The sequence below is a fragment of the Bos javanicus genome, chromosome 19 (assembly GCF_032452875.1).
Source record: "Bos javanicus breed banteng chromosome 19, ARS-OSU_banteng_1.0, whole genome shotgun sequence".
NCBI classification, from domain to species: domain Eukaryota; kingdom Metazoa; phylum Chordata; class Mammalia; order Artiodactyla; family Bovidae; genus Bos; species Bos javanicus.
The window spans coordinates 11,847,283-11,860,863 of record NC_083886.1 but is presented as its reverse complement, the minus strand read 5'-3'; the positions used below and the strand labels follow the sequence as shown (position 1 = coordinate 11,860,863).

The following is a 13,581-nucleotide window of genomic DNA, read 5'->3' as shown; positions in this document are numbered from 1 at the left end:
ACAGCAACCAATTTATCGTGTTTGTGGGGTAGCTACACAGATACGTGTGCGTGTGTACTCAATTGCTAAGTCACGTCTGACTCTTTGCAACCCCATAGGCTGCAGCCACCAGACTCCTCTGTCCAAGGGATTTTCCAGGCAGAAGCACTGGAGTGGGTTGCCATTTTCTCCTCCAGGGGAGCTTCCCGACCCAGGGATTGAACCCACGTCTCCTGCATGTTTTGCATTGGCAGGTGGATTCTTTACCACTGAGACACCTAGGAAGCCCCTACACATATATGTACATTTCTCAAAACTCATGAAACTGTATACTTAAAACAGGCATAGTTTATTGTATAAAAAGTATACCTCAATAAAGTTGATTTTTTTAAAAAGCACATAAAATTCCAGGAAATTTTTACTATAAAACACTCAACACCAAAAAATATTCTAAATGAAACTATTGAACTTTAAGGATAAAAATAGGAAATTTCAAGCAATCAGACAGATAAAACAAATCACTTACAAGGAGGGGAAAAAAAATCAGGTTGGCCTCAGACTTCTCCGCAGCAACACTCAATGCCAGAAGACAACTGGACAACGTCTACCAAGTTCTAAGGAAAAGAAAGTGCAACCCAAGAACATAAAACCCAGCCAAGATGTAGCTCAAGTATAAAGGCGAAAGCCTGACATTCTTAAATAAAAGAACTACAAAAAAAAACCAAAAACGCCCAGGATCCCTTCTATTAAAAAAAAGAAGAAAAAAGGTTAAAATCTACCCAATCTAAAATTAATCGAAAGTAGTTTAGGAATGGAAAAATCATGGTAAAGGATTGATGATAAACACTGAATACATCTGAACAATGTAAAAATAACTGACAAAAATCAGAAGGGGAGGATATAGAAGAATATAAGTACTTAAGTCTTCATCTTTCAAATCAGGCAATAGATAAGATCTCCAATCAAATATTGTCTAATTTTAGCATATGTGCTGCCAAAGTAAGCACCAAATATAGTCTAGAAGGAAGATATTAACTTCAGCTTAATATTTTCATTTGTTTAAACTTACAGCAATCTTTATTATAAAATATCTCATGGTAAAGATTTACTTTGAAGTTAAAAGTTAAACAATTCCTTCAAGTAAATTCAAGTAAAATTACTTTCTAAAAAACAACTAATAGTATAATCTCACTCTTGAAAAGGTATTTCTTTCAGCCTACCTACTTATTTATCCTTCTATATGTACACACGCACACACACACATACACAGAGATCTGAAGAATGTTTTTTCTAATGTTAAAGATGGTTATTTCTGGATGGAGTTTGAGGTGATTTCTTTAAGTTTACCTTTGTAATTTTGTACACTGCTTGAATTCATTATAATGAAACTGTACCATTTTCCCTCAATTGAGTAATTTTTCTTTAAAGAGAGACACCATCTAGGTTAATTCTGCATAGTGGAAAAGGCATTTTTTGGTACTTTTCTGTACTTTTAAAACTTCTACAAAGGGCAGAAAAGAAAAACAAAGGAGCATATGTAAAATCAACCCATTTTTCTTTAAAAAAAAAATGTAAACAATAAAACATATCTAAATGTATAAATAAAAAGGTCAGAACAATATACCTCAGAATATTAATAGTGATTATCACTTAATCATGTTGGTGGCACCTACGTTTAATGATTTTTCTTACTGTGATGATTTTATTGTTTTAAAAAAGTATGTATTTCTTTCTAAGATAAGATAAAATTTTTCGTTTGGGGAGAAAACACATAGACTAAAAGCTTTTATGTGAAACTCATTCGCCTTATTCCCCCACATCTTTAATCTTAACATTTAAGGAAACTATCCTAGACACTTGGTACTCGACATATTGAAAGAAGTATCTTTGTTTTGTAATCAGAAGAGAAAAAACTATTTTTGGATGTATGCAATAATCTAAATGAGCAGTTTCTCCTCTTTTAAAATGTTCTACACCACCTCAAGGTAAAACTCCTCTCCTTTTCTTCATCTATTGTGGAAACACATGCACTGTTAGACCCTCCACTACTGAATAAACAACCAGTAATCAAATGTAGATTCACCATGTGACCTCAGGAACATCACTTAGCCTCTATCTGTAAAATAAAGAAATCTGATTATGCATATATTCATATATATATATATGGGTGTATGTGCATTTTTCTAGAAAAACAACCATGGCTTTCATTACTTAAAAAAAAAAATCTAAGATTCCCACCCTCCACAAAAGGCTTCTGCACTGAATTAGAGAATTACTTCAGTGCTAAAAATGCCTGCTGCTGCTAAGTCACTTCAGTCGTGTCCGACTCTGTGCAACCCCATAGACGGCAGCCCACCAGGCTCCCCCGTCCCTGGGATTCTCCAGGCAAGAACACTGGAGTGGGCTGCCATTTCCTTCTCCAATGCATGAAAGTGAAAAGTGAAAGTGAAGTCACTTAGTCGCGTCCGACTCTTCACGACCCCATGGACTGCAGCCCACCGGGTTCCTCCGTCCATGGGAGTTTCCAGGCAAGAGTACTGGAGTGGGAAAAATGCCTAATTCAATGCAAATAATTGTCACTTATGAAGCAACAAGTATATTTCAGTTCATAAATTTTGTAGGGGTTTAGCTTTCCCTAAATGCACAACAAACATGAAGGAATGTAAGACCTGAACAAAAAGGAGGAAGTAAGAAGACAGAAAAGGTTTGAGAGAAACAAGAATAAGGTTCTTACTCTTGAGTTTGGTATAAGACATTAATATAACAATACCAAGCAGAAAGAGAAAAACCTGGAACTCTAAAACATTTAGTTAGAACTTTCTCAACACACAGTACTTGTCCTCAGGAAGTCCACAGTCTCACAGAGGGGATGAAACAAGCGTAACACACGTTAAAAGTGTTAAATGCCACCAGAGGCACAGTGAAGCACAGTGAGGGTCAAACAAAGAAGAGAGAAAAGCCAGCTGTGAGGACGGAAAGCAGGAAGGGTTTTCATGGAGTTGGTTGCACTTGTGAAACAAAACAGCAGAATTTCGAACAGTGAGGGGGGAGAGTAAAAGGGAAAGGAGGAGTTCAAGTTCAGGAAGGAACAAACACAGAATCACAAAAATGCTGCCAGAGGAAAATAAATAAAAAATAGCTCTTATATTTTGAGCCTGAATGAACATCACAAGGGTGGGGGTCAGGGGGAGTTCAGCCCGGTGAGCAGGGGGTCCTATGACCTGGTGGTAGTAGGAACACCTCAGCACTTCTTCACAGTTGACAGATGAGAATTTTTTATGTCAAGCACGGAGATATTTAAAGATGTTTCCTTAAAATAGCCACACTCACAGCTAGCTCAGAAGTTAAGAGCAAATATAAAATATCCACCTCATAAGGTCTACCTCAACACCAAACCTACCGAACCCCCTCACTCCAGGCTATAGGCAGGAAACCCTTCTTCCCGGTCCTCACTCCCAAATGCAAGCTTTCTGTTCCTCAAGCTAATAGGAAATAAAAGAAATAACACTGAATTAAGGTCTCTCCCCACAACCCAAAGTAGCAAAAACAATGAAACTAAGTGCTATATTGTATTTACCAGGCTTATAAAGAAAGCCTTAGATCCCAGGAATGCTACCTTCTCTCTGCTTCAGCAAACTCCATCTCACCCATTACTCAGTACCTCATCAGCTCCATCCGAATGCCTCTTTGCACTGTCATAAACTGCTACAATAAACATGGTTATGATCATATGGATCACCAGTAGCTCACCTTACAGTGCCCTTGGAAACAGAAGGGGAATAAATAAATAAACAGAATGCTTCAGTAACGGCTCTACTCAAACCCAATTTCTCATCCTTACCATTTACCTATATATACCAACTGGAATCAAGAGTGCCAGGAGAAATATCAATAACCTCAGATATGCAGATGACACCACCCTTATGGCAAAGAGCAAAGAAGAACTAAAGAGCCTCTTGATGAAAGTGAAAGAGGAGAGTGAAAAAGTCGGCTTAAAACTCAACATTCAGAAAACTAACATCATGGCTTCTGGTCCTATCACTTCATGGCAAATAGATGGGGAAACAATGCAAACAGACTTTATTTTTGGGGGCTCCAAAATCACTGCAGATGGTGACTGCAGCCATGAAATTAAAAAACACTTGCTCCTTGGAAGAAAGGCTATGACCAACCTAGACAGCATATTAAAAAGTAGAGACATTACTTTACCAACAAAGGTCCGTCTAGTCAAAGCTATGGTTTTTCCAGTGGTCATGTATGGATGTGACAGTTGGACTATAAAGAAAGCTGAGCACTGAAGAATGGATGCTTTTGAACTGTGGTGTTGGAGAAGACTCTTGAGAGTCCTTTGGACTGCAAGGAGATCCAACCAAGTCACTGATTTTCTAAAGGAATTCAGTCTTGAATGTTCATTGGAAGGACAGATGCTGAAGCTCCAATACTTTGGCCACCTGATGGGAACAACTGACTCACTGGAAAAGACCCTGATGCTGGGAGGGATTGGGGGCAGGAGGAGAAGGGGAGGACAGAGGATGAGACAGCTGGATGGCATCACTGACTCAATGGACATGAGTTTGGGTAAACTCCAGGAGTTGATGATGGACAGGGAGGCCTGGCATGCTGTGATTCATGGGGTTGCAAAGAGTCGGACACGACTGAGCGACTGAACTGAACAGTCCTATGAGAATGAAATAAACGAAGGTATTGCTTGGCACCTGATAAGAAGAACTGACTCACTGGAAAAAACCCTGATGCTGGGGAAGACTGAAGGCAGGAGGTGAAGAGGACAACATGTCAGTTGGATGGCATCACCGACACGATGGACAAGAGCTTGAGTGAACTCCGGGAGTTGGTGATGAAGCCACAGAAGCCTGGTGTGCTACAGTCCATGGGGTTGCAGAGTCGGACACGACTGAGAAACTGAAGTGAACTGATATACACCAACAAAGAAAATCACATACACTGATATTTAAGGCTGAAAGCTGGCTAAAGTCATATTGGAAGGAAAATGAACGGCAAGTTATTAAGCTGGCATTTTAATTCAGGTGACAATAGGAAATGACTGGAGGTACTGAATAGGAGACCGACACAATCAGAGCTGTGCTTTTGGAAGATTATATTTACCACAGCAGGTAGGATGGCAAATTAAATCAGGGAAAATCAGTTAGCTGGATATGTTAACAACCCAGGAAAACAAACTGAGGATCCCAATTCTAATGACAATGAGGGGAAAAAAAGATGAAAAACAAAGGCTCTGGAGAAGATAAAGGCAAACCAGAAAGCCCTGTGAGACCCAAGAGGCCTAGAGTGCCGGAGACTGAACTACAGACAGCTTTCAGGAGTCGTCACAAAGAAGTGACAGGTGAATCCTAGAAGCCAACCTCTCCAAAACAGAGAATTCTAAGAAAATAGCAAGCTAAGGAAGAAACCTTAGAAAATAGTCATATTCAGAGGGGAACAAAGGCCAGGGAGAGTGGTAAGGCAACAGCCTTATGGAAATAGTGGTCAGAAGAACCAAATTAACTATCCTACACAACAGCATTTAAGGAGACTTATTATTAACCCAAAATCAAAATACAAACTAATAGAAAAATGCCATGAGATTTGAGGAACAGGTCACTAGCAAGCTTTAATAGTATAAAAACTGAATTTCAGGAAGATAAACAAGAAGCAATGGCAGATAAAGAACTATTATTTTCAATGTGGCAGTAAAATGGAAAGAATGAACTTTATATGAAGTATGTATGTATTAACAATTAACACAAAGCAACTATAGCAGGTTTTGAATTACCTTATCAGTTACAAAGTAAATTATAAAAAAATTAGTAGATAGAATCTCCAAAATAAATGAGAACCTTAAATACCTAACAAAGACCCTAAGAATTCCCTTGAAGATGTAACAATTTAAAATAGATGTCAATGTTGAGTGTGTGGGCCCAATACCATCATCACAAAAGGAATTTCTAAAACGGCATGTCTACGGTTATTTACCAACACATACGTTTCTGAACTGTTTTTGTTAATATACGGATAAGAACCACCTACTCAACAAAAACAAAACTACACATAAAATATAAAAACATTCAATTGCTTTTTTGCATTACATAAATGCTAATCCCAGTCAAAGTCTAAATAGGAGACTACAGGTTAACTTCCCTTTCGTATTACAAGTCAAATTCCATAATACAATAGTTATACAAAACAAATCTAAACCTCATTCAGTAACATTTATTATGAACAAATAGAATGATCAGAGTTAGAATTTGCTCTCTGAACTTAAAAAAGAACTACATCGTACTTGAAAAGTAGACTAGTATGTGTGGCTACATAAAAAGAAAACAATCCACTCTCTGATACATCTGGATATATAAGATTCCTAGAAATTCTGTGGCAGTGGCAAATTAGATTTAATTTATGGTACTACTATCAAGGAATTATAGCCCTCATTTCAAAAAATTCGTAACAATATTTTTGTTTTGCAGGGAGAGGACACAGCCCTCTCTTAACAACAATAAGGGGGATAGATGACCAAAGTCTCAAAAAAGTGAATGTAAAAAGGCTTCAATTAAAAACAAAAAAAAGTCATGTCTCTCAAGGGATGAAGGATGGTTCTCCAAACACTATTGATCTGGGCTGTTGGTTACAAAGGTGGGTTCACTTTGTGAAATTCATTAACCTAAACACTTACTATCTGCATACTGTTGTAAACATGTGATTATCCAATAGATTATTCAATATAAAGTTCTTTAAAAATCAAATTTTCTTTTCTAGTGAGTAATTACCTGTTGTCATAGATCCATAACAGGGCAATATTAACAAGCCATCTAGAGTGGTATCTTGGACATCATAATCATAATCAACAGATTCTGCCATCTGAAAAAGTAACTCACAACTTTTTTCGATTTCAAACTGACCTGAAATGAGGGGAGAAAATAATGTCAGCAACTGAACAGCAAAATTAATTTAAGAATGAAAAAGAAAAAGCTTTCTAGATTTATGTTAGTTTTGCATATTTTAAACATCTCATTTGATCTAAAGTAGATGAACACAAGTTGTACCCAATCCCAACATAAAATAAAAAATACAGGAAATACCAGTTTCCAAGGAATTTAAATCTCTAAAGGAATAAAAACATTTACAGTCATCAAGTCTTTCATCTTGCTAACATGGTATTTGGGGAAGATTCAATAAAGTTAATCATTACCATAGGGGATACTGCATTTGATGTCAAAAATACTTAAGTTCCTTAAAAAGGCTAAGAGATTGTTACAATGTCTCACTTCTGACATTAGTACAGGCAGTGTAGGAGGTGAGCCGTGAAATGACTCAGATCTGTTAGCAGAATGCTGCTACTTGAAGAATCACACCAGTCTGAGATGTAACTATTCTATTTTTGATCCAAAAAAGCATGCCTATGAGACACGGATTCCACAGCCTGTGCACTGCTACCACACAGTACCATCCCACCACTCAAAGAAGAAAGCAGCCAGTAGGACGTCTTTTGAAATAATGAAATTAGTCATTCAGATCCAGGACTGTTTAGTGGTTAACAGCTCTATATATGGTAATAAAAATATTAATATTTTACCATTTAGTATCTTCCTACTAAAAGGTCAGTGTATTTTACATATGTTTACTAAGGAGACTTGTGGTGGCTTAGAGGATAAAACGTCTGCCTGCAATGCAGGAGACCCGGGTTCAATCCCTGAGTCGGGAAGATCCCCTGGAGAAGGAAATGGCAACCCACTCCAATACTCTTGCCTGGAAAATCTCATGGACAGAGGACCCTGGGAGGCTGCAGTCCATGGGGTCGCAAAGAGTCGGACACAACTGAGCGACTTCACTTCAAGGAGACTTGTGCTTTTAGGGCAGTGTAAAATTATGTTACATATCTTATAATAAATACAACATCTAAAACTACTCAGATAACCATAAAAGGCTAGGATAAAATGAGTAGAGCCTAGATTTTCCAACAAAGGTACACAGTAGTGTGGTGCCACATTCCCCTCGTATAAAGGGCAAAATTTTTAAACCTAGTACTGAATGCTCACCAGTCAGAAAAACCAAGATGTCTCCAGCCATTTCATTCAAATGGATATCCATGGTCACTTTCACAATCTAAAGCAAGAAACACAAGCATAAAATGCTAGTGGAGATAAAGTCCCACCACCACTACCGCCAGCTCTCTCAGTTCCACAGAAAAATTAAATCTGATTCTCAAAAGTCCTAGGACCTATAAAGGCTGCCATTAAAACACTAGAGAAAAAATGAATTACCAAACTACTCAGTCAACTAGAATCATAGATACAGAAAAGACATAATAAGGATGACAAGTAATACCGCTTGAATGTATGCAGTATTTTCTCTATCTCGTGGACCAATCAAATTGCAGAATTTTTCTCTGACTGGATAAAGCCTTCCAGGTATATCAAATATTGGACAATTTCCAAAGAATGCAGAGAGCTTGGCTAATTCCATTGTTGCTGACATCACCACGACCTTTAAATGCTCCTTCCTATTAGGAGACTTCTCCTGAAATAGCTTCTTCAGTAAACCAAATAAGATGTCCTGAAAGAAAAGTAAATTTCTAATAAGTCACAAGTGTACATTAACAACCAACTTATTTTAAATATTTTGCTTTCCTTAACCAAAGGATTCATACTTTAATTGATTAAAATGTAAGGAAGGGAAGGCAATTCACTGTACAGTACAAAGCTACCCCCAAAGAAAGAAAACTGTCTAATAAATAAGTAATAAAGTTAAATACTCACTGTAGTTAGAGTTCTCTCATGGGCTTCATCCAAAATAATGACACTGAACTTGGTAAGATTCGGATCTCCCAAAATATGTTTCAGTAAACATCCATCAGTCATGTATTTGATTGCTGTTTCCTAATGTTCAAACAGCAGAGTACATTAACATACACATAAAAATAAAAATCACAGAAATGCACTCCTGTTTCGCAAATTAAATTTTTCCCCTCAAATGTACAGACATCAAGGGATCAAACTAATCTGACTAAATAAGAGAGTACATGAAATAGTCTAATAATATATTTTAATAACATGTATGGTAAATTATGAAACTTGTGATCTACACAGGCAGGAAAACTAAGGGGAATGTTCTGGGATAAAGCAACAATAAGGAAATACAATGAAGTCAGTGGAAAGTGGTTAAGACAACACAGTGACCTCTGGTGAGCAAGCTGTGGGAAACAATAATGAAATGGGATTCGTCCTCCTGTCTCAGCTGCTATTTTAGAGAATTTAGGGAAAAAAGGAAGGTGGCACCATTCTTCTCATGCTATTCCTCCCTGACCATTGTCCTATTACAAAAATAGGATCAGCCGACTAGCATTAAAAGAAGGTGAGAATAGGAGTTACCAACAGAGCTATCCGTAAAACAAGCCAAGGAGAAAAGAAAAATCCCAGCAGTGACCACCAGGAATGCAAAGACAGTATTTTGGGGAGTTATTCTGTGCCATTATTGCTAGCCATTCCTATTAGGGACCATAAGCAAATCAGGGATTATTTTGCATCTGGTTCAGGATTCAGAAATCCTGAGGGGATTTCTGAATGTGGCTATGAACTATTACCATGAATACAGAAGATGTTCAACAAATATTTGCTCAATAAGTTTGTTAACTGTCAGTTTTGCACTGACTTCAAGAATTCAACCATATAATATGGATGAACCTTGAAAACATTAGCTAAATGAAACAAGCCACACAAAATTGCATGATTCCACGTTTTAAGTATATAGAAATACACAGAGATGTAAAGCAGAATAGAAGGTACCAGGGACTACTGGAGGTGGGAGGATGGGAACGTGGAGATACAGCACTGTTTTCTGGGATGGTGAAAGTGTTCAGAAAATAGAGAGTGGTAATGGTTACAAAACACTATGAATATACTTAATGCCACTGCACTGTTTACCTAAATGTGATCTGAAAATACTAAAAAAAATGGTAAATCTTATTTTATGTATACTTTACTATAATAAAATTTCTTTTCAAAGAACACAAATGTAAGTTACATGTCAAGAACTGTTACGGCTAAAATACACAAGGGAATCCTATGAAAAAGTCAACATAACTGTCACAAAACTAATTGAGAAGGGAGAAAAGGAGAAAAGGGAAGGCACCCAGGACAAGACATGAATAACGGGCAATGCAAATTAATTCTAATCTGAGGCTTTGTTTCTTTAAAATGCAGATGGAATTTTGAAGTCAAAATCTTCCATAACTTTTCCCACTCTTTCTATAACTTCACACTACTTAACTAAATACAAACAGAACTTTGGTACCTTGGAGCTGCAATCATCAAAACGAACTTGGTATCCTACTTTGGATCCTAATGTGCATTTCATTTCTTCAGCAACCCTCTGAGCAACAGATATGGCAGCTACTTTTCGTGGTTGGGTCACACCAATCATACCGTGTTGTGAAAACCCTACCAAATGCAGAGGTAAAATACACAAAAATGTTAACCACTGCTTCCCATTAAACTATTTCTGGTCAATCGATACAAACTGTTCAAGAGTTTCTAAAAGAAAACTTGGCAAAATTAACAACACATTGTCTTACATTTGCACCATGGAAATTTAAGTATTAATTAAAAGTAAGAGTATATATGAATAACCATACACATATACATAATAACCATTCTCACATACATAAGAATACATATTAACAACCATTTAAATGTACATATTTTAATTAGGTTTTTTCCAATTTCAGTCTTAAGATTTACTCTAAAGAGTAAGCCAAAAATTTTTAACCCCTGGGAAGACATAAAATTCCACACACTTCCTAAAATAGATTTACTTTTTCCACAGAAGTTTAAATATACCACTTTTCATAGGTTCTACCATTTTAGTATCTCGGAAAGCAAAATGGATCTTATAACTGATGGTATTTTTTTCTTTACTAATAGTATGTAAAATAGTGGTATGTCTTAACAGCATCTTTCTAAAAAAATTATTTATTTATTTATCTTTCGTTGTGCTGAGTCTTCATTGGTGCATGGGCTTTTCTCTAGTTTCAGCAACAGGGACTCCTCTCCAGTTGTGGTATATGGGCTTCTCGTTTCAAGCTCTAGGCTGTGAGGGCTTCAGGAGTTGCGGTTCTTGGGCTCTAGAGCAAAGGTTCAATAGCTGTGGCGCATGGGCTTAGTTGCTCTATTGCATGTGGGATCTTCCCAGACCAGGGATCCAACCCATGTCTCTTGTATTGGCAGGCAGATTCTTTCCCACTGAGACACCAGGGAAGCCCAACAGATAGCATCTTAAAAGACCTGACTTATCAGAGTAAGTTAATATATAAGCTGCTGCTGCTAAGTCGCTTCAGTCATATCCAACTCTGTGCGACCCCAGAGATGGCAGCCCACCAGAAGCCCCCATCCCTGGGATTCTTCAGGCAAGAACACTGGAGTGGGTTGCCATTTCCTTCTCCAATGCATGAAAGGGAAAAGTGAAAGTTAAGTCGCTCAGTCGTGTCTGACGCTTGGTGACCCCATGGACTGCAGCCTACCAGGCTCCTCCGTCCATGGGATTTTCCAGGCAAGAGTACTGGAGTGGGTTGCCACTGCCTTCTCCAATATATAAGCTAAGAAATTTTTATAATATCCAACATAATTTTGCTGTATACCAACCTTATGATATAAAGTTTACCATATTGAAAGGAAAGACACTGTAAGGGTAGTTTGTTAGCTGGCTTGGTGTTAGGAAAATCAAGGAATAAACAGTTACCTGATATCACTCTGGAAAAAGAACCCAGAAATAGTAATGTCAGCAACAGATATCAATATATCCCTTCCCCTGAAAATCATTTCAATACCTAACGTTCAACAGTCTACTGCAAGACAACCTACTCTACAGCAGAGAATCAATATCTACCTATAATTCTATCTGGAATTTTTATGGTAACTGAAAATGCCATTTCAAATAATTCCGGAATCTGAAATAAGACTGTAAAAAAGAGCGAAACATACAAGGACAGTGTGCCAAGAGAAGAATCGGACTGTAAAACAAATGACAGGCATTTATGTAATACAGAAGTCCTATTAGCTTTTAAGAGGATATTTTTAAATGCTCCCAATATTATCCCAGAATAAAATTACCTGCTTCATATAGATATTTTGGGAGTTGAGTTGTTTTACCACTTCCTGTATTTCCAGTAACAATAAGGAATGAATTGTCCCTCACAGCTTGAATAAGCTTTTTTCTTTGTTTCTGAATGGGAAAAGTTGGAGTAGTTCCTCCCTCCTGTGATGTGCATCCTTTCTCTTCTGTAATGACAGGGAGGGGGTGGGGGTGGAGGTGCAATTAAAAGGCCTGTAAAGATATCTCAATTTCCCAAAACTGAAAAAGAGAGTGACAATAGAATTTTAGGGCTGGAAAGAATCAACCCATGACTTCTCGGTGAAATCGCTTACATCCCATTTGCGAGCGAGCGTTTCTAAGCTCAAAGCAACTTTTTAGTGAGATCAACTTGAGCATTTCTTAATGCCTGACTCAAAGTATCCGACAAAGTAAGCCTAGCACAAAGCAATATATTTGCAGGTATACCTATTCAGAAGCACAAAACCCAATTTTATTAAATAATAGACCCTAAAACTGGAACAGGGTAGAAAAACTCTCGGCTGAATGAAAAGCCACCTGTATTTGCTTCTGATTCACGGTTCAAGTTAGGTCCCCGTTCAGAGCGACTGATATCCCAGAAGGCCAAGTGGTGGGTAACCATGGAAACTGGCTCCTGGAAACTGGCTCCCTTCATACCGTACCCAAAGGCAGGCTGGCGGCCCGGCGGAGGGGCGGAGGGGTGGGGGGGGAACGGGTGGGTAGAGAACAAAGGCTTTCTGAGCCTATTTAAGAGCAGAACGCGTCCCGGCGTTGGGGTGCACTTTTTTGCCCCTCAGCAGGGTTTTCGCCCAACTTAGATCTGGGACCGCCCCTCTCCAGTCCAAAGTGGCTCACTGGACGCAAAGTTTGCCTCCGGCTTAGAGGGCGACAGGAAGGCTGCACCTTGCAGCCTCCTCTTCTCCTCCTGTCTCAGGCGGACTTTCATCCCCCCGCCCCCTCCCCAAAGCCCCGTGCTACCACTCCCGCTGGCCTCTACGGAGTCCCGCGGACCGCACCTCTATCCGCGACGGAACCTGCCGAAGGCCGCTCTTCCTGGAGGTCTCTCGATCTCTCACCTTCCTCCTGCCGCCTTGGCGCCCTGCCCGCGACGGCGGGAAACCGGGACATAGACCTGGCCCGGAGCGGAGGTGAGCACGTCCACCGGTCCTGGGGAGATGGGCGGGGAGAGGCGAAGACGCGCCCTGATGACGTCGCGGTGTTTACTTCCGCGCGTGCGACTCGGGCGAGGGGCGGGGGAGCCGCCCGATGACGTGGCACGAGGAGCCCGCCCTCCCCGACGCCGAGCGGAGCGCCGGCTACCGGGTGCTTCCCGCAAGCAGCCCGCGTGCGCTGCGGCTCCGCGCGCGAAGCTAGCCCCGACGTCCAGGAGGGCCCGGTGCAGGGTCTCCGCTTGTGCGCAAGGGCTGGGAGACGCCTTTTTTTTAATCAGTGGTCGCTGCAGACGTATCCAACCTTCACATA

General features: G+C 39.4%; 1 protein-coding gene across 2 annotated transcripts in view; it reads right to left on the bottom strand.

Annotated features, from left to right (window-relative positions):
* DHX40 (DEAH-box helicase 40) overlaps positions 1-13,316 on the bottom strand; it is a 55,209-nt gene extending 41,893 nt beyond the window's left edge. The window contains exons 1-7 of one of the 2 annotated variants that reach the window (XM_061390189.1): positions 13,116-13,316; positions 12,099-12,266; positions 10,285-10,430; positions 8,751-8,870; positions 8,320-8,547; positions 8,031-8,097; positions 6,762-6,893 (exon numbers count right to left, since the gene is read on the bottom strand). In XM_061390189.1, the coding sequence (XP_061246173.1) occupies positions 6,762-6,893; positions 8,031-8,097; positions 8,320-8,547; positions 8,751-8,870; positions 10,285-10,430; positions 12,099-12,266; positions 13,116-13,227 (973 nt within the window). In that variant the 5' untranslated portion in view covers positions 13,228-13,316. The remainder of the gene's footprint in view (positions 1-6,761; positions 6,894-8,030; positions 8,098-8,319; positions 8,548-8,750; positions 8,871-10,284; positions 10,431-12,098; positions 12,267-13,115) is intronic. The other variant, XM_061390190.1, reaches the window with a different exon arrangement.
* Positions 13,317-13,581: the final 265 nt, after the last annotated feature.